The sequence below is a fragment of the Paramormyrops kingsleyae genome, chromosome 14 (genome assembly GCF_048594095.1).
Source record: "Paramormyrops kingsleyae isolate MSU_618 chromosome 14, PKINGS_0.4, whole genome shotgun sequence".
NCBI classification, from domain to species: Eukaryota; Metazoa; Chordata; class Actinopteri; order Osteoglossiformes; family Mormyridae; genus Paramormyrops; species Paramormyrops kingsleyae.
In genome coordinates, this window is record NC_132810.1 from 4,783,485 (window position 1) to 4,805,683 (window position 22,199).

Sequence of the window (22,199 nt, forward strand, 5' to 3'; positions counted from 1 at the left end):
AAGGCATTTCTGAGCTAAGAGAAACCCGAAGTCCTATCCGATTTGAATGTGATGACAGAGACAGAAATGTATTGGGTCTTTTACCAGGACTGAGGTTTTTCAGCAATAAATCATTTACTCTTACGACAAACTATTTGCTTTATTAATTCCTTCTGAAATTCTCCTAACTGAAACTACAGGCACATGGTATTTATTTATCAGGTGACTGGCTGAAATGGCCTGGAGTCTGAATCCCTCTGAGCCCCCCTGTCTAGAGAGAGCAGAAGTGGACTGAGACCCCTGGAGGTTCTTCGTAGCATCAGTAGGGCCTGTCTGAGCCTTTTTGGGATCAGCCACACAAACGAGGGACTCATCAGTTTCACTGCCATTTAGTGATGTGACTGTCCTCCCCTAACCTATCTGCCCCTCAAGGACCGAGAGGCTGCATAATCCCACGGTGCCCCCTTCCTCATCCAGAGAGTCAGCTAGAGTCGGCTAATCTGCTGACTGACAGCTGCATGGCCTCTTCTGCGTCTGAGCACCTTGTGTGGAATAGATGACACTGGACTATGGTGTTACTGTGGCGCTTTGGTGCTTGGTGTCGATGAACGGGCTCAGCCAGCCGGCAGCCCTCTTTCATGCCGTGTCTGGTGGGCAGAGGAGAAACTGGGCAGAGCGTAGGCCAGTGGATGACGGATCTGTGTGTCACTGAGCTGTCTGGGAGGCCGAGTGAGGTTGGCCACAGGGTGGGCACGTGGTGGGGGGGGGGGCTCCGTCCTCCATGCAGGAGACGACCCGCCTGGGGATCGATCACCCTGTGTTCTTCTGCTGCTGGTAAGAGGGATCGCTCGACCGTGAAAAGAGCGTGCAGCAGCCCGTGGGTGCATCAGCCCTCTCCGGGGGTGGGGGGCGGGGGGCTGTGCGGTGACTTGATTTTGGGCTGCAGTCTGTCTCTCCTCCTGGACAGCCTCAGCTGCGCCGTAAGCACTGTCTCTCAGGCCCCTTTGTGTCTGAAAGCGAGTCTGCTAGCAGAGATAACGCTCCCTGCTCATTCCGCGTGGACACACCCAGCCGGGCGGCCCGTTAATGTCACGGTGGGCAGGGTGCTGCTCTGAGCGTGCTCCTCTTGGTGTGACGTGGGTACGAGGCGTCCTCCTCTGTTGTCTCTGTCCTGCTTCTCGTCTGTTTTCATGGAAAGCAACTGCCGGAGCTGGAATCAGAAACGAAGCCAGATCTCTCGTGTGAGAAGTCTTTGTTTCACCGAATAGTCCAGAATTTATCCATTGATCTGTTTTAGCAGTCCATGCTGTATTGCCTTTTACTGCGGCGTTTCATTTGCCTTTTGCTATTGGTGCAGCCTTTTCCCTCCACATAATCCCAGCGAATGAGAAAGAGGATTACAAAGAGGGCTGATGCCCCCCCCCCCCCCCCACCTGGGACGAGTGTTCAGTGCAGTGTGTTTGGAACTGCACTGTGATTGTGCATGAAAAATATACATTTGATACTTTTGAAATAAAACTATCCAAAACCAGAAATATTCCTGGTTTTCTTGTTTTGTGACATTGGCTGAGCGCAAGATTAAGGTATCCAGATAAGGAAGGATATGGAGCGCCTCAGATGCAAATGATGGCTTTGAGTCCGGGGAAATGGCTGGCTTTTTTTGATGCTTGAGCGCCTCCATTTGCATAGAGAATGATGCTTCTAGGATACGAACAAAATTGTAACATACGGTAATGATCCGATTAATAGGTCTAGGGGGTTGGCAGCCAAGTCCTGTTCCCAAGGTCATTTAAACCCCTTGAGCGCCTCCGGCTAGTCAGCCATGACTATCCCGGCTGGTAGACACCTTTATTTACTATCCGTGTGATAGTCAGCTACACTAAACAAATGAAAATAATATAAATCTGAAATGTAACACTTTACTTGAGGGGGCATAAGTAACTTAGTAACTCAGTTACTACTCAAATGTAAATCATGAAACAATGTAATAATTGCATGAAATACATGAACTGTTATGATTGATTTATGATGAACGAACATGAGAGTATGTAACTAACAATTATTACATTAAGTAACAGTGTACTACTGAGTTATTTGTGCCCTGTTACCATCTAAAAAAAGCCAGAATTCTGTGCTCAGGGTTAGGGTTAGGCTTAGGGCTAGGGTCTGTCCATTTAGGAGTGTTGACCATATAGCACTATAGTCATTAATGTTCAAGTTGATTACAAGCTCAAATCATGGTTTAGACCACTTGTAAATTGTTTGCTATTATGCCTTCTATAGACATGTTTGTGGGCTTTCAGAATTGATCAGCAACTTCTGTCAGTCACTGTTTGTCATTCATATTATATATGATCAGATTTTAATTACAAAGCCATTAACCAAAGAAAGCTTTTTTGTTGCCTCCTCTTACTTGTCAGTCAACACCATTCTCAGCCCTGGCATACGCCCTCTATCACCTTCCTGAATTTCTTTGTAGGCTGCATATACTGTATTTAGCACCTTAGTAGGAAGACAACGGGCTTCCCTCCGACGCCGCCCGATGGCTGGCTTTCGTCGGGCTTCCCTCCGACGCCGCCCGATGGCTGGCTTTCGTCGGGCTTCCCTCCGACGCCGCCCGATGGCTGGCTTCCGTCGACGCCGTCATCTTCTGTCCTGCCTTTTTTCCAGCCATGTTTAAATGCTCAGTTTGTCCGGCACCGGAGTAGCTGAACTGTGACTCCTCTTGAGCTGTCACTGGCGCGAGGCACCATCATTAAGAGGTCGACTCGTGGCGGGGGGGGGGGGGGGGGGGGGAATGCAGGTGCGGGGAGGTGTTTAATGTGACTCTTTCACATGGTAACATTCTGCCAATTTGCACAGTGCTTCTCCAGTAACGCCCCAAGTACCCGTAGTGGCTGGTGGCTGTTATTTGCTGTCAGTTTGTCCCATGGGGCCCTGCACTAATTTCTTTTCTTATCTTCTTTCTTACTTATGTTTATATGCATATATATATTTAACTTCCATATTGGGCAGTGAGTGTGTTAGCCTTAATCTCCATGCGTTATCTGTGCACTCAGTGCAGGACCAGTGCTGTGATCAGGCAGATAATTCCACAGTTGGAACCTGGGAGTGCTGATTTTTCCCATCTGCCTCTGTGGGGAAAAAAAAGGCAATCTTGCCGTCCAGCAGTCCTGCTGGCACCTTGGAGGATGTGTTGATTTACTGTCAAATCTTCCAGGATTATCTGTAATCCCAAAGCTACCAAATCGGTCTGGTGACGACTATGTTCCCAAACAGGACTGCAACTTCCACAGGGCAGCGTGCTCCACATACAAGGCAGAGGGGGTTCTGGGGAGAAAAGCCTTCAATTTTCCACTTGAGTGAATTTCTATGTGCATTTTTGGCCAAGACACAACTTTGACGGCTTACTGTTTATGCCGCTTAATAGCGCTTCAAGAGAGCTTTTCTAAGATGCTTGTGTTTTTTTTGTTTAGATCATTTCTTGACAAGGGTGTCCGGCTTGACCGTCATAAAGTGTGTAGGGTGATCTATGTTCTTGTTTCTACAACATGACACTGCCAATCCTTGGCCAGTCCTTGGCAGTGCAAAAGAGTCATACTCCTTAGCTGTGAGAAAGGGTTGCGGTCCTTGGCAGTGAAAAAGAGTCACAGTCCTTAGCAGTGATCTGGTTTTTATACAACAATGCAGTTCATCCACTCCAAATATAACCATATCTCAAATACTTTTTCATTTCTCGATAGGTTGTCTACAAAAACAATGACATTAGGTTGGAGTTATCACGGCTGGCCAGGATTATGGACCCCAAGATGAAGATCCAGGGTGATGTGGTCTTCAGATGTGAGAATGTTGCTACCTTGGATCCCATCTCCTTTGAGACTCCCGAGGCCTACATCAGTCTACCTAAGTGGAACACCAAGAGGATGGGCTCCATCTCCTTCGACTTCCTCACCTCAGAACCCAATGGACTGATCCTGTTCACCCATGGCAAGCCTCAGGACAGGAAGGACACACGAAGTCAAAAGAACACCAAGGTGGACTTCTTTGCCGTGGAGCTTCTGGATGGTAGTCTTTACCTGCTACTGGACATGGGCTCTGGGACCATCAAAGTCAAGGCAACAGACAAAAAGGTCAACGATGGCAACTGGTACCACGTAGATATACAGCGAGATGGTAGATCAGGTGAGCTTCTTTGATCAGTTAGAGCTTCTCTATGCTGTCCTTCATCAGTTCATCAGGGTTGCCAACACTCTCCGATCTGGTGCGACACTCGCAGTTTTTGACTCTCACGCTCACACAAGAAATCTTATGGTAAATCTATATTATTCCATTATAAACCTGAAATTAGTTACATAAAAAGTGTTGCAGTTTGCAAACCTTACAAGTAATAAAACTGTTACATACATGTAAATGTGCAGACTTGTCTCAAACTGAAAATCTCATGCTGGCCAACTGACCAACATTGACACTGATTTCATACTTACTGGTGTAATCGATGCTGGGTTTTGGCAACCAGGATCTGACAAATTTCCACATGACTTAGTTTTACTTAAGGCCCAATTTTCAAAACAGTTTCATGCCCGAGGCTCTTAATTGTTGATAAATATTCTGTTTTACATTATTTACTTCCATGTATTAACATGGCTTTCATTCAAACAGATTTTCATGCTTTTTGTCTCCCTTCGAAATTGCTTGTTTTCCTGTTCTTCAGATGTCTTGTCTGTTTGCCCTCTTCCGTCTTTTCCTCTCCTCCTTCTCTCTCATCACAGTGTGTGTCTGTAATTCCATTGTTTGTCTGTAAGATTGATCTGTAACGTTGCCTTATAGCGCAAGACGTTTTAAGTCTCTGGGGATATTCATAAGAGATGCTCAGTACCTTTAGACTGTCAACAGAAGCATGAAAGGGGATAATTCTCAAGTACGTTTCCCAGAAGCAAAGTTGATAACAAGGTTAGCAACTTAAATAGTTGGAACCATGCAACTGAATGGTTCCAACTATGTAAGTTGCTAACAGGAGCTTTTGGGAAACATACCTCACTTTGATTGTCTCCAGGGCCTATGATAAAGTGATCCTGCTCTCTCTGATAGTCTCCGTGGTGATACAGGGCCTGTGTTAGAGCGATCCTGCTCTCTCTGATAGTCTCCGTGGTGATACAGGGCCTGTGTTAAAGTGATCCTGCTCTCTCTGATAGTCTCCGTGGTGATACAGGGCCTGTGTTAGAGCGATCCTGCTCTCTCTGATAGTCTCCGTGGTGATACAGGGCCTGTGTTAGAGCGATCCTGCTCTCTCTGATAGTCTCCGTGGTGATACAGGGCCTGTGTTAGAGCGATCCTGCTCTCTCTGATAGTCTCCGTGGTGATACAGGGCCTGTGTTAGAGCGATCCTGCTCTCTCTGATAGTCTCCGTGGTGATACAGGGCCTGTGTTAGAGCGATCCTGCTCTCTCTGATAGTCTCCGTGGTGATACAGGGCCTGTGTTAGAGCGATCCTGCTCTCTCTGATAGTCTCCGTGGTGATACAGGGCCTGTGTTAGAGCGATCCTGCTCTCTCTGATAGTCTCCGTGGTGATACAGGGCCTGTGTTAGAGCGATCCTGCTCTCTCTGATAGTCTGTGTGGTGATACAGGGCCTGTGTTAGAGCGATCCTGCTCTCTCTGATAGTCTCCGTGGTGATACAGGGCCTGTGTTAGAGCGATCCTGCTCTCTCTGATAGTCTCCGTGGTGATACAGGGCCTGTGTTAGAGCGATCCTGCTCTCTCTGATAGTCTGTGTGGTGATACAGGGCCTGTGTTAGAGCGATCCTGCTCTCTCTGATAGTCTGTGTGGTGATACAGGGCCTGTGTTAGAGCGATCCTGCTCTCCCTGATAGTCTGTGTGGTGATACAGGGCCTGTGTTAGAGCGATCCTGCTCTCTCTGATAGTCTCTGTGGCAACATAGGGCCTGTGTTAGAGCGATCCTACTCTCTCTGATAGTCTCCGTGGTGATACAGGGCCTGTGTTAGAGTGATCCTGCTCTCTCTGATAGTCTCCGTGGTGATACAGGGCCTGTGTTAGAGCGATCTTGCTCTCTCTGATAGTCTCCGTGGTGATACAGGGCCTGTGTTAGAGCGATCCTGCTCTCTCTGATAGTCTCCGTGGTGATACAGGGCCTGTGTTAGAGCGATCCTGCTCTCTCTGATAGTCTCCGTGGTGATACAGGGCCTGTGTTAGAGCGATCCTGCTCTCTCTGATAGTCTCCGTGGTGATACAGGGCCTGTGTTAGAGCGATCCTGCTCTCTCTGATAGTCTGTGTGGTGATACAGGGCCTGTGTTAGAGCGATCCTGCTCTCTATGATTAACTCTCTGGTGACACAGGACCTGTGTTAAAGTGATCCTGCTCTCTCTGATAGTCTCTGTGGCAACATAGGGCCTGTGTTAGAGCGATCCTGCTCTCTCTGATAGTCTCCGTGGTGATACAGGGCCTGTGTTAGAGTGATCCTGCTCTCTCTGATAGTCTCCGTGGTGATACAGGGCCTGTGTTAGAGCGATCCTGCTCTCTCTGATAGTCTCCGTGGTGATACAGGGCCTGTGTTAGAGCGATCCTGCTCTCTCTGATAGTCTCCGTGGTGATACAGGGCCTGTGTTAGAGCGATCCTGCTCTCTCTGATAGTCTCCGTGGTGATACAGGGCCTGTGTTAGAGCGATCCTGCTCTCTCTGATAGTCTGTGTGGTGATACAGGGCCTGTGTTAGAGCGATCCTGCTCTCTCTGATAGTCTGTGTGGTGATACAAGGCCTGTGTTAGAGCGATCCTGCTCTCTCTGATAGTCTGTGTGGTGATACAGGGCCTGTGTTAGAGCGATCCTGCTCTCTCTGATAGTCTCTGTGGCAACATAGGGCCTGTGTTAGAGCGATCCTGCTCTCTCTGATAGTCTCCGTGGTGATACAGGGCCTGTGTTAGAGCGATCCTGCTCTCTCTGATAGTCTGTGTGGTGATACAGGGCCTGTGTTAGAGCGATCCTGCTCTCTCTGATAGTCTGTGTGGTGATACAGGGCCTGTGTTAGAGCGATCCTGCTCTCTCTGATAGTCTGTGTGGTGATACAGGGCCTGTGTTAGAGCGATCCTGCTCTCTCTGATAGTCTGTGTGGTGATACAGGGCCTGTGTTAGAGCGATCCTGCTCTCTCTGATAGTCTGTGTGGTGATACAGGGCCTGTGTTAGAGCGATCCTGCTCTCCCTGATAGTCTGTGTGGTGATACAGGGCCTGTGTTAGAGCGATCCTGCTCTCTCTGATAGTCTCTGTGGCAACATAGGGCCTGTGTTAGAGCGATCCTACTCTCTCTGATAGTCTCCGTGGTGATACAGGGCCTGTGTTAGAGTGATCCTGCTCTCTCTGATAGTCTCCGTGGTGATACAGGGCCTGTGTTAAAGTGATCCTGCTCTCTCTGATAGTCTCCGTGGTGATACAGGGCCTGTGTTAGAGTGATCCTGCTCTCTCTGATAGTCTCCGTGGTGATACAGGGCCTGTGTTAGAGTGATCCTGCTCTCTCTGATAGTCTCCGTGGTGATACAAGGCCTGTGTTAGAGTGATCCTGCTCTCTCTGATAGTCTCCGTGGTGATACAGGGCCTGTGTTAGAGCGATCCTGCTCTCTCTGATAGTCTGTGTGGTGATACAGGGCCTGTGTTAGAGCGATCCTATTCTCTCTGATAGTCTCCGTGGTGATACAGGGCCTGTGTTAGAGCGATCCTGCTCTCTCTGATAGTCTCCATGGTGATACAGGGCCTGTGTTAGAGCGATCCTACTCTCTCTGATAGTCTCCGTGGTGATACAGGGTCTGTGTTAGAGCGATCCTGCTCTCTCTGATAGTCTCCGTGGTGATACAGGGCCTGTGTTAGAGCGATCCTGCTCTCTCTGATAGTCTGTGTGGTGATACAGGGCCTGTGTTAGAGCGATCCTGCTCTCTCTGATAGTCTCCGTGGTGATACAGGGCCTGTGTTAAAGTGATCCTGCTCTCTCTGATAGTCTCTGTAGCAACATAGGGCCTGTGTTAGAGCGATCCTACTCTCTCTGATAGTCTCCGTGGTGATACAGGGCCTGTGTTAGAGCGTTCCTGCTCTCTCTGATAGTCTCTGTGGCAACATAGGGCCTGTGTTAGAGCATTCCTGCTCTCTGTGGTTTGTCTGCATGTTCTCTTAGCTCCCACACCTAGGACTGGTGCTGTGGGAGCTTAAGAGCGTTCTTTCATCTTATACTGAGCTGCATTATAGAGATAACAAATTACTGCCTTCACGTAAACTGTTTCTCTCTGCAGACCCAACAGCCTCCCAGAGCAGCGTAACATGCTTCTGTGAAACACCACAATTCATTACTTATTTTTTAAAAACAGGACCCATTGTAATTATCCCAACATCAAAGCCGTTGAGCTTCACCCGAGCGAGCAGGAGCAGCACTGATCCTTGGAGGGCCTCATCTCTGTGATCTCCTCGCTTCTCCTCCCTGCAGGCACCATCTCGGTGAACAGCCGCCGCACGCCTTTCACCGCCAGCGGGGAGAGCGAGATCCTGGACCTGGAGGGGGAAATGTATCTGGGCGGGCTCCCTGAGAGCCGGGCGGGCCTCATCCTGCCCACCGAGCTCTGGACGGCCATGCTCAACTACGGCTACGTGGGCTGCATCCGGGACCTGTTCATCGACGGGCGCAGCAAGGACATCCGGCAGATCGCCGAGGCTCAGAACAGCGCCGGCATCAAGCCGTCCTGCAGCAGGGTGGCGGGGAAGCAGTGCGAGAGTCACCCCTGCAAGAATAACGGCATGTGCCGGGAGGGATGGAACCGCTTCATCTGTGACTGCACGGGGACCGGCTTCTGGTCCCGAACCTGCGAGAGAGGTGAGTCTGCACCGGCCCGGCGCGCAGAGGTAAGGGGGCGCCCTCTGGTGTTTGCTCAGTACTGCACTCCTAGGGATCGTACCAGTCGCTCAAATTATAATCAAGAAAACATTTGGCTTAGCTGAGTTAGCGGTTTGTACCTGGTCAGCGAGTTGGTTGTGTCTCCAGGCACAGCAGGTGTTTAGTTCTCTGCTGCTGATGATTTATAGACATTCTCTACACATGCTGTGATTGGGGGTGTAATTGCAAATTCCGGGGGGGGGGGGTAGAGTCGACCGACCAGGCCCCTATAAACTGTTGATTCTCCCAGGGCATTGATGCCCCTCCAGCGCCCCCTGGCTGGCTATTTCAGTCCCACACCATGATCCCAATGTCGACTAGTATGGATTCCGCTTGGAAGCCACATATCTTCCCTTCTATCGCGTCGGTACCCGTTCGTCTTGCGCAGGGCTTGATATTATTTGGGTTCCCTGTGATTCCAGTAATGCTTTGCAGTGCTGCATACTGTTATAACAGCTGCACTGGATATTGCACCAGAGACTGTTGCAGTGGACCTTCTCAGCAGATTTTGGCTTTCTGATTTGTGTGGTGACTGGGGCTTCCCCTTCCCCCAAAGTCATCTCAAAACCGACAGGGCAGTGAAGGGATTCCATGGTTTGGATGGCTCTGAGTTCATATGGGTGTATCATTATCAAGGTATTGACTTCCCTGTAATGTCGATATCAGTAATTACACAGGAAAGAATGCAATGTTTTATTGGCAAGCCTTCCTATGAAATAAATTTTTTTTCCCTGATATACAGTGTTGTAATACATGTGAAATGGTATATGTGGTCATCACCTTTGCGTTGATACTGTGTTGTGTTGACTTTAAATCTGTGTTCCATAATGCTGTGGGGCACATGATTATGTACTGTGGAGCCACTATTGATTATATGAGCTTTCCCTTAGAATGCCCTGGGGGCCGATCTGCCTGTGATCACTATTGGACCCTTGAGTCAGGCCCTTAACCCCCAGTTACCAGCTGGCCCTGCTTTCCCAATAAAGCAGGCATGTCCCACTATGATCCTGGAGAGCTCCTGCCCAGTAGGTTTTCTATCCTACCTGGCTTCTGATGAGCCACACCTCTTCTCGGGTAAATACCAGGAACAGGTGTGGCTTATCAGCAGCCAGCTAGGATAGAAAACCTCCTGGGGTGAGTTTCTCAAAACCTTCTTAATGCTTAAAAGACAGAACTTACGAACGTCGTAGCGTTAGGGTTAGCGTTAGGGAAACTGGGCCCTGGTTAGTAGCTCTCCATGACCGGAGATGGAGACCCCTGCAACAAACGCACAAACGAACACACAAACAAACAAACACACAAACAAGGAAACAAATAAATATGTATATTTTGCTTTGGATAAAAGCATCTGCCAAATGATAAATAAAATCTTGCAGTCTTTTAAACCTAGAACCTCAACCTTCATCTCCCTCCTGCAGTAATATGTAGCCCGAAGGTAGCCATCTTTCACGCACTAAGTACGCAAAGCCTGGGGACCCTGGGCATGTACCCATGCCCGCTCCGTAGAGCCAGCTGCACTGGTTGTCATAATGAAGGGCTTGACTGTGATGTTCCCGAAATCCAGATGCTATATGACTGCTTTAAAAATATAATTACTGTAAGTATCACATTGTCCTGGTTATCAACATGTCCCAGTAGTTCAAAGTTGGCAGCCCTGTTACTTCCAAAGAGACACGTTAGCCCTTGCTTGTTTGGACAAAGTCCAAATCGGCTATTTATACCTTACAAACGTACTAACCCTCTTACCATCCATGCCTCTTAATAGTTTCCGCATAATTGCAATAGTCCCCAGCTAGATTAGCAAAGCCTTGGGGTCTCTGGTAGGGCGAGGCTCCTTCGCCGTGTGCTCTTCTCCACGGTCAGCAGGTTCAGCACGAGGAAGGTCTCAGCTCGCATGGCTCTGTGCTCCGCAGCCTAAGCGAGGGACTGATGAGATATCTGAACGCAGCAGGGAGGCACATCCTGAGCATATTTTTAGACGTGACACTTGGAAGTATTTTTCTCTGGGTGGCACTACATGGCAGAACTGATTAGCTTTGAGAGATGTGCATCGCAGGTCGCAGAGCTGCTGTTATCCTCGTCAGGCCAGGTGAGCTCGCGCTACCATCACGCGGCCCTGACATCTGGCCGAACCGGCCTGCCCTCTCCTCACGCGCTCCTCCTGCCCAGATGCTCGGGCCTGTGACGTGCTTCCTGACACGTGCTCCGACGCGTTTCGCTGCTCATGCGAGCTGGTCGGCTCCGCGTCAGCTTCTCCAGTGCTGTGGGTCATCGCGGCATCCAGTGTAGTGTTATCTGAGTCCATTACTGGATGTGAGAGTCCGACGCTGCAATCACAGCACGCCTGTCAGGCCTCGATCGTCACATTCCCCAGGGATGTTCTTATAAGAGCAGAACCATATGCTGTGTTCTCAATATGATCTAAGGTCTAGTCGTTATAAGGACATGTCCTGTATACGATCAGCTGCCATGAGGGGTTGGTTCTTAGACTGGAAAGTTTTGGCAAAGCTGTGTTATCAGCGCCATGCATTTCTGTAGACACAGCCAAACTGGTGGTTCCAGAGTAGCGGAATGAGTTTGAGTTTTTAAAAGCAAGGGATTCTGGGTAGGATGATTCCTGTGTGGGGGCTTGCATGTGTGGTTGGCCTGTCTGCCCCTCTGTGAAAGCCTCCCGCAGGCAGTTCGGCCATCCTCTCCTGTGTGGGGCCGTCATGAGTGAGGTTGGGCCGTCTGTCCCTGTGTGGTGCCCATCCATGTAGGCTGAGCAGGACATAGTTGGCTTCCTGTGGGACTTCCAGCCCTGTGATGGTCACCTCAGCCAGCCCTGGGCACAGGGGGGTATATAGCGCCACTCATTCTTGACTGCTGTTTGACATGGTTTCCATACAGAAATAACAAATGGTACTCCAAAGCCCGTAGCTTCAGTCTTTCTCAGACTCTGTTATGGCAGCTTCTCCGAGTGACGTGGTGCCAAAGACGAGGTGAGAACGTCCAGGGTTCCTCGTGTCTGCCCATCACTTCGGGCTGTGTAATTAGCTCATTCTCCACCTCCTTTTACAGCAGATATGGTGAAGTGGCCTGATAATGGTGAAAAGTGCTAATTGGGAACGCAGGTGTCCACCGGTAGGTCTGCTGAGGTGCAGGCAAGGACAGGCTGGCGTGGGAAAGATGAAGAGGCCTCAGCAGATGCCTCGGTGATTGCTCGATGGCTCTCTCATGTCAGTATGTAAATCTGCCAACCACCCACGTCCTCGCCCCAGTGTGGCGACTGCTGTGCAGTGGGTGAGGACGCTGGTATCTGTGACTGGGAGTGTCCTCGCCATCCTGGAGAAAAGGCCCTTTCGTGGTATTGCTGTAGCCACAGTGCTTTTTAGGTTCTGATCTTCTTGTCTGTGTAAACACATTGACACAGAGATTCGACAGGCCTTTCCCAGCACTCCCAGATGGCAAAGCCTCTGTTTCCAGGGATACACAGATATCATTATAAGTCAGTGTTTCCCAGTCCAGTCCTCGGGGACCCACAGACAGTCCATGTTTTTGCTCCCTCCGAGATCCCTGCCAGACAGCCCATGTTTTTGCTCCCTCCAAGCTCCTTGCCAGACAGCCCATGTTTTTGCTCCCTCCAAGCTCCCTGCCAGACAGCCCATGTTTTTGCTCCCTCCAAGCTCCCTGCCAGACAGCCCATGTTTTTGCTCCCTCCAAGCTCCCTGCCAGACAGCCCATGTTTTTGCTCCCTCCAAGCTCCCTGCCAGACAGCCCATGTTTTTGCTCCCTCCAAGCTCCCTGCCAGACAGTAAATGTTTTTGCTCCCTCCCAGTTCCTGGTAGGCTCCCGGTAGAGAGCCAGAAGGGAGCAAAAAGATGGACTGTCTGTGGGTACCCAGGACCAGATTGGGAAACACTGTTCTAAGCTGATGGTCAGAGTGCTAAATTTGGACAGTAGCAGATGCCAACATTGCGATGAAAACAGTTTGCTTGCTTTGCAATCACACGCTGTGTGGTGTTACTGGGTTACGGACTCGCTTGGTCTCTTTCCCATTTCACATCCCTTGTCGGTACAGTATGCTTGTGGTGGTGGTGGCACTGGTTTTGATGCGGGAAATGATTGCACATTATGCCTGAATATTGCATATCTGAGCAGCATCATTCACGGAGCTCATCCCGCTGCCATTCACTCTTGCCTCTCGTTCGTGAAGCTAAATGGGTTCATCAGGCATGCAAATTATTGATATTCAAGCTTGTTTAAAATTATGTAAGACCGATTGATCTCAAGAAAATGTAAAAGCTAATTAATGCATATTGCAAATGATCCCAGCAGTATTTAACATATCAAACAAAGTAAGATTTAATCTGTCAAATGTAATCTGTTGTCTGGAGCATCACTGATATAGTTTATATAAACTGGCTTTTTCTTAACCACACGCCAGAGAGCAGGAACTTGGCAGTCAGTCTTTTTTGAGATGTTTTGCTGAATGACGTTTTGAAGAGCTGCTGAACACAGGAATCTGGATAAAGACTAAAGCTATCCAGCATTCATTTGGGCTGAGCTCTGATTCACCTGTCACTTAACTAGCAAGCAAAGAACATCAGATACATTTTGAGAGACACAATTTATGCATAAAAAAATGAATGGTCATTGTGAACTGGAAATTTTTTAGAGTATTGTATGTGGGTGATAGTTGTCCTTGCTGTGAAAGACCTTCCTGGAACAGTAACTGATAAGCAGAGAGCCTGAAAACTGTTATTTCTCAGTGTTTTACGTCTACACTATTAATTATACACCAAAAATGAAAACTATCTTCAAAATGCAATGCATGTTCTTCTCGGGAGATTTTGGCTTTCATGTGCCAGATGTGTGTGGCTGCTCCTTTGCGTGTGTGTATGTGTAAACTGTGGTGGGCAGGCTGGGGAATCGGTCACAATCAGAGCCAAAGCACCCCCCCAGGGTGATACTGTGATTCGCACAGATACCCCTGGAGACCAGAGCTCGAGTCTCTGCCCCGATGGTCTTGCAGAGTCTGTCTGATTCTGGTGAATATTCACACTAAACACGTCCCCGTGACCTTCTATCCCACCACACAATGCCGTGTTTGGCACAGGCGGCGTTTGACGTTTGCACTTTAGAGGACAAAGAAAAAAAACGCTCCTTGCTTACCCTCCACACGTATCTCATGCACGTGTAACCTATTATTTTTTCTACCTATAGCAGAGCTGCTCAAGGCAGCACTTTTCCAGGTCACTCAGGAGATGACGGGTAATGCTTTATTTCATTGGTGACCAACTGGTCAATTACCCTCGGCAAAATAGCAAAATATACCTGTGGTTGGCAGCAAATACACTGACGTGATTTTTAGCTCTCACTGTAAAAACGGTTAGGTGCCCTCACCTACAGGGTAGCAACAAACCATTTATGTAAAGGTGCAAAGTGCTAGTATAGAACACAGTTATAACCTCACAGCACCATTGATTTACTGAGCCTTGACGGTAAACAACTGCATTCAAACAACTAAGCAAAACAAGCAACTGTTAAATCTTTGCATAATAGCTGTTAGCTAGCAAGGTAAAGCACTTAAAACACAATTTACCTAATGCAGAAGGAAATTGTCCCTTTTTCCGACTGCCCCCCCCCCACCAAACTCCAGCTCGCCCCATGAGTGTCCACGCCACATTTCAAGGTGCTGGCCGAAGCCACTGCCTTCTCCTCCCCTTCCAGTGTGACATGAAAGAGGACGCCAGTGCCTTCTGGGGCCCCGCTGCGGTTTGTTTGCAGGACCGGGCCCTTTGTTACTGATGAAAGTCTTGGTTGCCCATTTATGTTCTGTAGTGGGGACATTATTACGGAGCTGCTAATCCTGCCTTTGTTGTTATTGTGTGTAGGTTACACAGTGTCTTGCCAGCTTGTTTCACTCTGCCAAGAAGTCTGTCAGTACCTTAATGACTGTGGGGTTATTGCCCCCACGGTGGGTACTGACCTTCTTTAGTCTCATGCCTGTGGGGTTAGCCCCCCTGGAATGACTGGAAGCCTTCCTTAGCTTAAAGGCTGGAGGGTAATTCCTTCTGTAGTGTGTAGTAACGGTCCTTGGCATGATTTCTTTAGATTTAATTCCTCTGGGCTGGTCAGTATCCTTCATTAGCCTAATGGCCTGAGGGTCTCTCCCTCTAGCCTGGTCAGTGCCCTTCATTAGCCCAATGACCTGGTGGTATCTCCCTCTAGCCTGGTCAGTGCCCTTCATTAGCCCAATGGCCTGGGGGTCTCTCCCTCTAGCCTGGTCAGTGCCCTTCATTAGCCCAATGGCCTGAGGGTCTCTCCCTCTAGTCTGGTCAGTGCCCTTCATTAGCCTAATGGCCTGAGGGTCTCCCCCTCTAGCGTGGTCAGTGCCCTTCATTAGCCTAATGGCCTGAGGGTCTCTCCCTCTAGCCTGGTCAGTGCCCTTCATTAGCCTAATGGCCTGAGGGTCTCTCCCTCTAGCCTGGTCAGTGCCCTTCATTAGCCTAATGGCCTGAGGGTCTCTCCCTCTAGCGTGGTCAGTGCCCTTCATTAGCCTAATGGCCTGAGGGTCTCTCCCTCTAGCCTGGTCAGTGCCCTTCATTAGCCCAATGGTCTGGGGGTCTCTCCCTCTAGCCTGGTCAGTGCCCTTCATTAGCCTAATGGCCTGAGGGTCTCTCCCTCTAACCTGGTCAGTGCCCTTCATTAGCCCAATGGCCTGAGGGTCTCTCCCTCTAGTCTGGTCAGTGCCCTTCATTAGCCTAATGGCCTGAGGGTCTCTCCCTCTAACCTGGTCAGTATTCTTTATTAACCCAATAGCCTGGAGGTCTCTCTGTCTAGGCTGGTCTGTATCCTTCATTAACCCAGTGGCTTTGGGGTCCATCCCTCTAGTCTGGTCAGTGCCCATTGTTAGCCCAATGGCCTGGGGGTCTCTCCCTCTAACCTGGTCAGTGCCCTTCATTAGCCTAATGGCCTGAGGGTCCATCCCTCTGGGTTAGTCAGTCAATCTGTTTAGCTTAATGGCTGTGGAATCACTAGATTCCTTTAACAGTTGGATTAACTTCCATGTTTCCAAAGCACATTTTCGATAAGTCAAAGGTGCATTTGCTCTCTTAACGCATTTTATTTAGTCCCATTTAACGATATAAATATCATGGTCTGTTTGACATAAAGGTTTCCATCTGTGGCCTCTGCTTCCACCTTGTGGCAGCACGTAGGTATTTTTTGTAAGAACAGCACCAGAATGTATGCAGAGGAAGGACATTTGTAGGTCAAAGGGCTTTCATACTACTGTACATTATATTCAGCATGGTGTTGTATCATATGTGCGATTTCCCTTGTAGTAAACGGAATCACAATTGAAATAATTCTGTTTTGTAAATCTGTTTGGATGCTAACTGTACAAACTAACAGTGACACAACAGACCACTGCTTTGCCAGTAAAATCATTTTCAGCTTCGAACTTCTTATTTAATGTCATACTGAACTATGGGGGTTTAGCCTGGAGCTGAGCATGGAAGCGCTGGGGCTCCTGCCTGGCGACAGATGTTTGGTGTGTTATGAGGACGGGGGGAGCACAGGCATGGAGGAAATAGGGAACAGAAGAGCAGTGCACAGCACGGAGCAGTATTATTAGTCACAGTGACCCAGAAGAGCATATCAGTCCAAAAGCTTATTTCACATAGTGTTCATTCATTTCTCTTAAAGCCTCTATTTCAGCTAGCGCTGATTGTGATCCTTTTGTGGAGTACCAGTCAGACATGAGCCTTGGGATATTTAGGATCAGAACGTCCCACACAGACTAATTCCCTGCGATGCAATGAAATCTGGTAACTAGGTTCTATATGCTTGGGACTTGCTTGCGGTTGATGCGGATATCGGGTGCCGTGCAGTGACTGGAGGTGTTGCAGCATGTCGACGTGAGGTGGTTGCACGGAGGGGGGTGGAGGGGGGGGGGATCCTGCCCCCCGTGATCCCGGATGCGACAGCAGCAGCTGGCTGCCGCGCTGGCAGGGGGCCCCTCCTGGGCTGAAGAACAGCTAATGGTGCATAACGACATATTGATCTGTGTGTAATCGTACAGTTTCTTTCAGCTCTAGCATGGACTGCGGGTCTTAGTAGCAGGTTGCACAGCTGGGTTAAGTAAATGAACATTTCAGCTGCGTGGATGACACTCCACGTGAGGGGCAACATCGATTCGCTGCATTCATTCACTTTCCGGTTCACAGCTGCTCTTATCTGCCGCCTATGTATAAAATAAACACATTCTTTTTGGCCTGTTTGTAATGTCTGCTGAGCTCAATGGGATAATTAAACAGTTCACATTTGTATGAAAAGGACTGATTGGATGCATTCATTGGTGGGGTAGGGAAGGAGTGATACAGTCTGTGTGACCCACCCTGAATGGCTAATGGGAGAGACCAATCCCAAATGGCCAGTGGGAGGGGCATAGGATAAATGGCCAATGGGAGAGCTCGCTCCTCTGTAGAGAGGCCATTTTATATGGGGATCTCACAATAAGGCCTTGTTGGTAGGACTGTTGCTGGGGAAGGTCGTGTTTGGATGGGATTTCGCCTGAGCATCTTCCTGATTTGCAGGGTGATCAGAAAGCCTGAACTGGACATTGTGCATCTTGATACAGAAAACATGAATCCTTGCTAGATGACCAGTAGAAGTTAGCCCAAGTCCAGCAGCCCTTCCTGAGGTCTCATCTGCTTTGCACCCCCACATCAGATATCCATTCAAGTATATAAGCCTTTATACCAGAGTTTCCCAATCCGGTCCTCGGGGACCCACAGTCAGTCCATGTTTTTGCTCCCTCTGAGCTCCCTGCCAGACACTCCACATTTTTGCTACCTAGGAGAGTCTGTGGGTCCTCGAGGACCGGATTGGGAAACACTGCTTGGAATGGACACCGTTCCATTTTTCTTACGTTTTAATGATTGTGAAAGAATACCAAATAAGAGAGTCATCGAGGATGTGAGTTATCTTTGGTGATGGATACGCCTATCAGTGAAGAGCACATGCCGAAGCAACAGATTTGCTCAGAATGAGTCATGGCTGTTTTCTGTGATGCTGGAGAGTATTTATAGAGAGTTGATGGGTTCCTCTGACAGACGGGGCGACGGCACGAGGACAGATCCGCGCGGCTCTCTGGATCCCAGTTTGCTTAGAGATTATTAACAGTTTTACACTAAATAAATGAAAAATATGTTTTTCCAATGTGACAGCAGGTTTTGTGGTAGTGGCAGCAATCAGGGATCCTGAGGATAATTGCTGTCAAATGATTAATACCTTGAAAAGCAGTGGTTCCACTGCATTAATAAATAGGCAGATTTGAAGCTGCATTGGTGATTATTATGGACTGGCCTTTTCAATCAAGGCCCAGATCTGGGAGTATAACAGAACTTAAGCTGTCCCTGAAATGTCATTGTTTATGTGACACCCCGGCTCTCCTGTCCTCCACCCCACTTTCCACCTTCCAGAAGCTTCTATCCTGAGCTATGACGGCAGCATGTACATGAAGGTGGTCATGCCCATGGTGATGCACACAGAGGCGGAGGATGTGTCTCTCCGCTTCATGTCCCAGCGCGCCTACGGCCTGCTCATGGCCACCACGTCACGTGACTCCGCCGACACTCTCCGTCTGGAGCTGGACGGTGGCCGTGTCAAGCTGACGGTCAACCTAGGTATCGTATGCCAGCCGACCCCCCGCGGGAAGCCCGCGGCACCCCCCAGCAGCCCCCCATTACCATCTCTTGCTCCGCCTTTTCCTTTCATTCCAGCAGAGACACTGTGCCTTCTCACAGTCACACGTATCCATTCTAACTGCATGGGCCTTTGTGAGCAAAATATGGCTATTTTTTCTTTAACTGAATAACCAATACACAGTAACTGTATATTTTGTCTTTTTAATATTGTTTATTGCTACCTGTACTGGCCTTGAAAAATGTACTGTTTGGGCCATCTTTTGGATAGATAGATCCATCTTCATATTTTGTAAATGATATGAGACAGTCACAGTACCAGTAACAGGATAAAGTATGTTTCAGTTTAACAGCCATAGTCCGGAACAGGGCATGATCTTCACAAAGAGCCTTGAACCTTATCATAGGGCTGTTTTACTGCTGCACAGTGCTGTGACTTTCTGAATGTTTACCTCTCTTTTTCCTTTTCCCATTGTCTAGCTCAGTCCGTACAAGCTGATTTCTTTTGTTGTTTTCTGGTTGTTTTGATCGCTGCTGTACTGTTCTGGATACACATCTCCCTGTCCCATCCCTAGCTGTAGATGACATTTCCATGCTGTCAAAAGATGGTATTCACCCCTTCAAAGGCCCCAAGCCTGCGGCCCGGATGGCAAACAGCCCGAGAACACAGCTCTCAGCTTCACCTGCAGCTGGCGGCACACAAGGGTCTCTCCATGACAACACACACATGCGGGTCTCTCCATGACAACACACACATGCGGGTCTCTCCATTACAACACACACGCATGTCTCTCCATGACAACACACACGCGGGTCTCTCCATGACAACACACACATGCGGGTCTCTCCATGACAGCACACACATGCGGGTCTCTCCATGACAACACATACGCGGGTCTCTCCATGACAACACACACATGCGGGTCTCTCCATGACAACACACACGCGGGTCTCTCCATGACAACACACACGCGGGTCTCTCCATGACAACACACACATGCGGGTCTCTCCATGACAACACACACATGCGGGTCTCTCCATGACAACACACACGCGGGTCTCTCCATGACAACACACACGCGGGTCTCTCCATGACAACACACACGCGGGTCTCTCCATGACAGCACACACGCGGGTCTCTCCATGACAACACACACGCGGGTCTCTCCATGACAACACACACATGCGGGTCTCTCCATGACAACACACACGCGGGTCTCTCCATGACAACACACACATGCGGGTCTCTCCATGACAACACACACATGCGGGTCTCTCCATGACAGCACACACATGCGGGTCTCTCCATGACAACACACACGCGGGTCTCTCCATGACAACACACACATGCGGGTCTCTCCATGACAACACACACGCGGGTCTCTCCATGACAACACACACATGCGGGTCTCTCCATTACAACACACACGCATGTCTCTCCATGACAACACACACGCGGGTCTCTCCATGACAACACACACATGCGGGTCTCTCCATGACAACACACACATGCGGGTCTCTCCATTACAACACACACACATGTCTTTCCATGACAACACACACAGGCGGGTCTCTCCATGACAACACACACACGCCGGTCTCTCCATGACAACACACACACGCGGGTCTCTCCATGACAACACACACGCATGTCTCTCCATGACAACACACACACGGGTCTCTCCATGACAACACACACGCATGTCTCTCCATGACATCACACACATGCGGGTCTCTCCATGAAAACACACACATGCGGGTCTCTCCGTGACATCACACACATGCGGGTCTCTCCATGAAAACACACACATGCGGGTCTCTCCATGACAACACACATGCATGTCTCTCCATGACAACACACATGCATGTCTCTCCATGACAACACACACACGCGGGTCTCTCCATGACAACACACACATGGGTCTCTCCATGGCAACACATACATCTCTCCATGACAACACACACACGCACCTGTTCATGACAATATGCACACACATCTCTCCTTGACGACACACACGCAAGTGTCTCTCCATGACAGCACATATATATCTGTCACACATGTGGGTCACTCTGTGACAACACATACACAAGTGTCTCACTATGACAACACGCACACCATCCATGACAACATGCACATGAAGATCTTTCCATAACACACAAGCGAGACGACATACATCTCTGTATGAATACACACACACTCCTCTCCATGACATCACAACAGTGCATGTATCTCTCACTCAGTAATCACAAATTAATTCTGAATGGATTTGTACGAACTCACATAACAGGGCACACATATTTGCACACAAAGTGTCTAGAGAGTTTCTATAAATAATATATACTCTTATAGAAGGCAAAGAGCTCTTTTCAGAAATTCGTTAAAAATGAACCGTTTATTTTCAAATTACCGTGTGACACTTACCTGAACACCTCTCTGACACACGTTAAAAAGACACCTTTCGTTTTCTGCACTGCTTTGCAGTGGGTGCCAGTATGTTAAACATCTCGGTACACTACAGGAAGTGACCGGCAGCCATGCTGCAACTTTCGGTTCCGCCTGAAACGGCTCCTTAAACTGCCTCTTTGCGATATTCACAAGCACACACACGGCGCCTTAACGCTTCTCCTGGAGGGTCCAGTGGCCACTGCACGGTGCTGGTGCTGACTGGATCGAGGCTGTTTGCTCCCACTTTTCTGTTGCGGTTGACGACACATGAGGAACTGAGCCGCATGGATCCGACCCAGACCGACCCCACAGAGCGATGCTCCCGTGGTCTCACGTCAGTTCCCCTCTTGCTGGGTTTTGCCCACCCAGTAGGTAGTGGCTATTTGAATACACCACTAAACTAGAGAACAGTAGTCTGTCTCTCATTCTGATACGACTCATGGCTTCAGCATTAATGGTTGGCAGCAGCTTCTTGCTAAATGTCAGACGTAAACCTTTGGTGTCCTGCTTGGCCAACAAGCTGCTGTGTGTCCTTCGGGGCCTGAGGCTGGGCTGTCGCCAAACCCTAATTGACCTTTCTACCACCACTCTCTGGGTTGGAGTTTCCATGCACTTGGTTAACTATGAGCGGCCATTTTATAATTATACAGAACACATTCTCTCTCTTTCTTCACAAAAAAAAAAAAAAAAGCTAATGTAGCTGTGGAGTATTGTGTTTACGCTACACCAGGTCATTGACTATAGGACACGGCATGTCTGTGTCTCACATTGGACATCGATCTGAACATCACTGGATGGCTATGAACATAAGATGGTCGCTCTGATGCATGTGGCCGTCCCCGGAAGGGTGGAGTTCTTGTTATTGGATGTCTGCAGCTGTAACCTTGAAGGATGCGATTTCATCTTTCATTTATTCTTCCCCATCTAGACTGTATCAGGATAAACTGTAACTCCAGTAAGTTAATACTCAAGTTTCATTTTGTTCTTAAATAATGAATCTAACAGAATGTTTGGCGTGCTGCCCTAATTCTGTGTTGAGAGCGTGTGTGTGTGTGTGTGTGTGTGTGTGTGTGTGTGCTTGTGTGCCTGTGCACGAGTGTTAACGGGCTCAGATTTATCATGTATGAGAGTTAACAAGTCTTAAATAAAAATGAGGAA

The 22,199-nt window shown here is 48.9% G+C and overlaps 1 protein-coding gene across 13 annotated transcripts in view; it reads left to right on the forward strand.

Moving 5' to 3' along the window:
* nrxn3a (neurexin 3a) overlaps nt 1-22,199 on the forward strand; it is a 157,565-nt gene that overhangs the window by 46,788 nt on the left and 88,578 nt on the right. For 8 of the 13 annotated variants that reach the window (XR_011982552.1, XR_011982553.1, XM_023828811.1 and 5 more), the window contains 4 exons: nt 3,723-4,161; nt 8,460-8,843; nt 18,374-18,577; nt 21,970-21,996. Coding sequence is in view for 9 of the 13 variants with exons in the window: in XM_023828811.1 (XP_023684579.1) it covers nt 3,723-4,161; nt 8,460-8,843; nt 18,374-18,577; nt 21,970-21,996 (1,054 nt within the window). In the remaining 4 variants the exon portion in view is untranslated. The remainder of the gene's footprint in view (nt 1-3,722; nt 4,162-8,459; nt 8,844-18,373; nt 18,578-21,969; nt 21,997-22,199) is intronic. The other 5 variants (XR_011982554.1, XR_011982555.1, XM_023828814.1 and 2 more) reach the window with 1 other exon arrangement.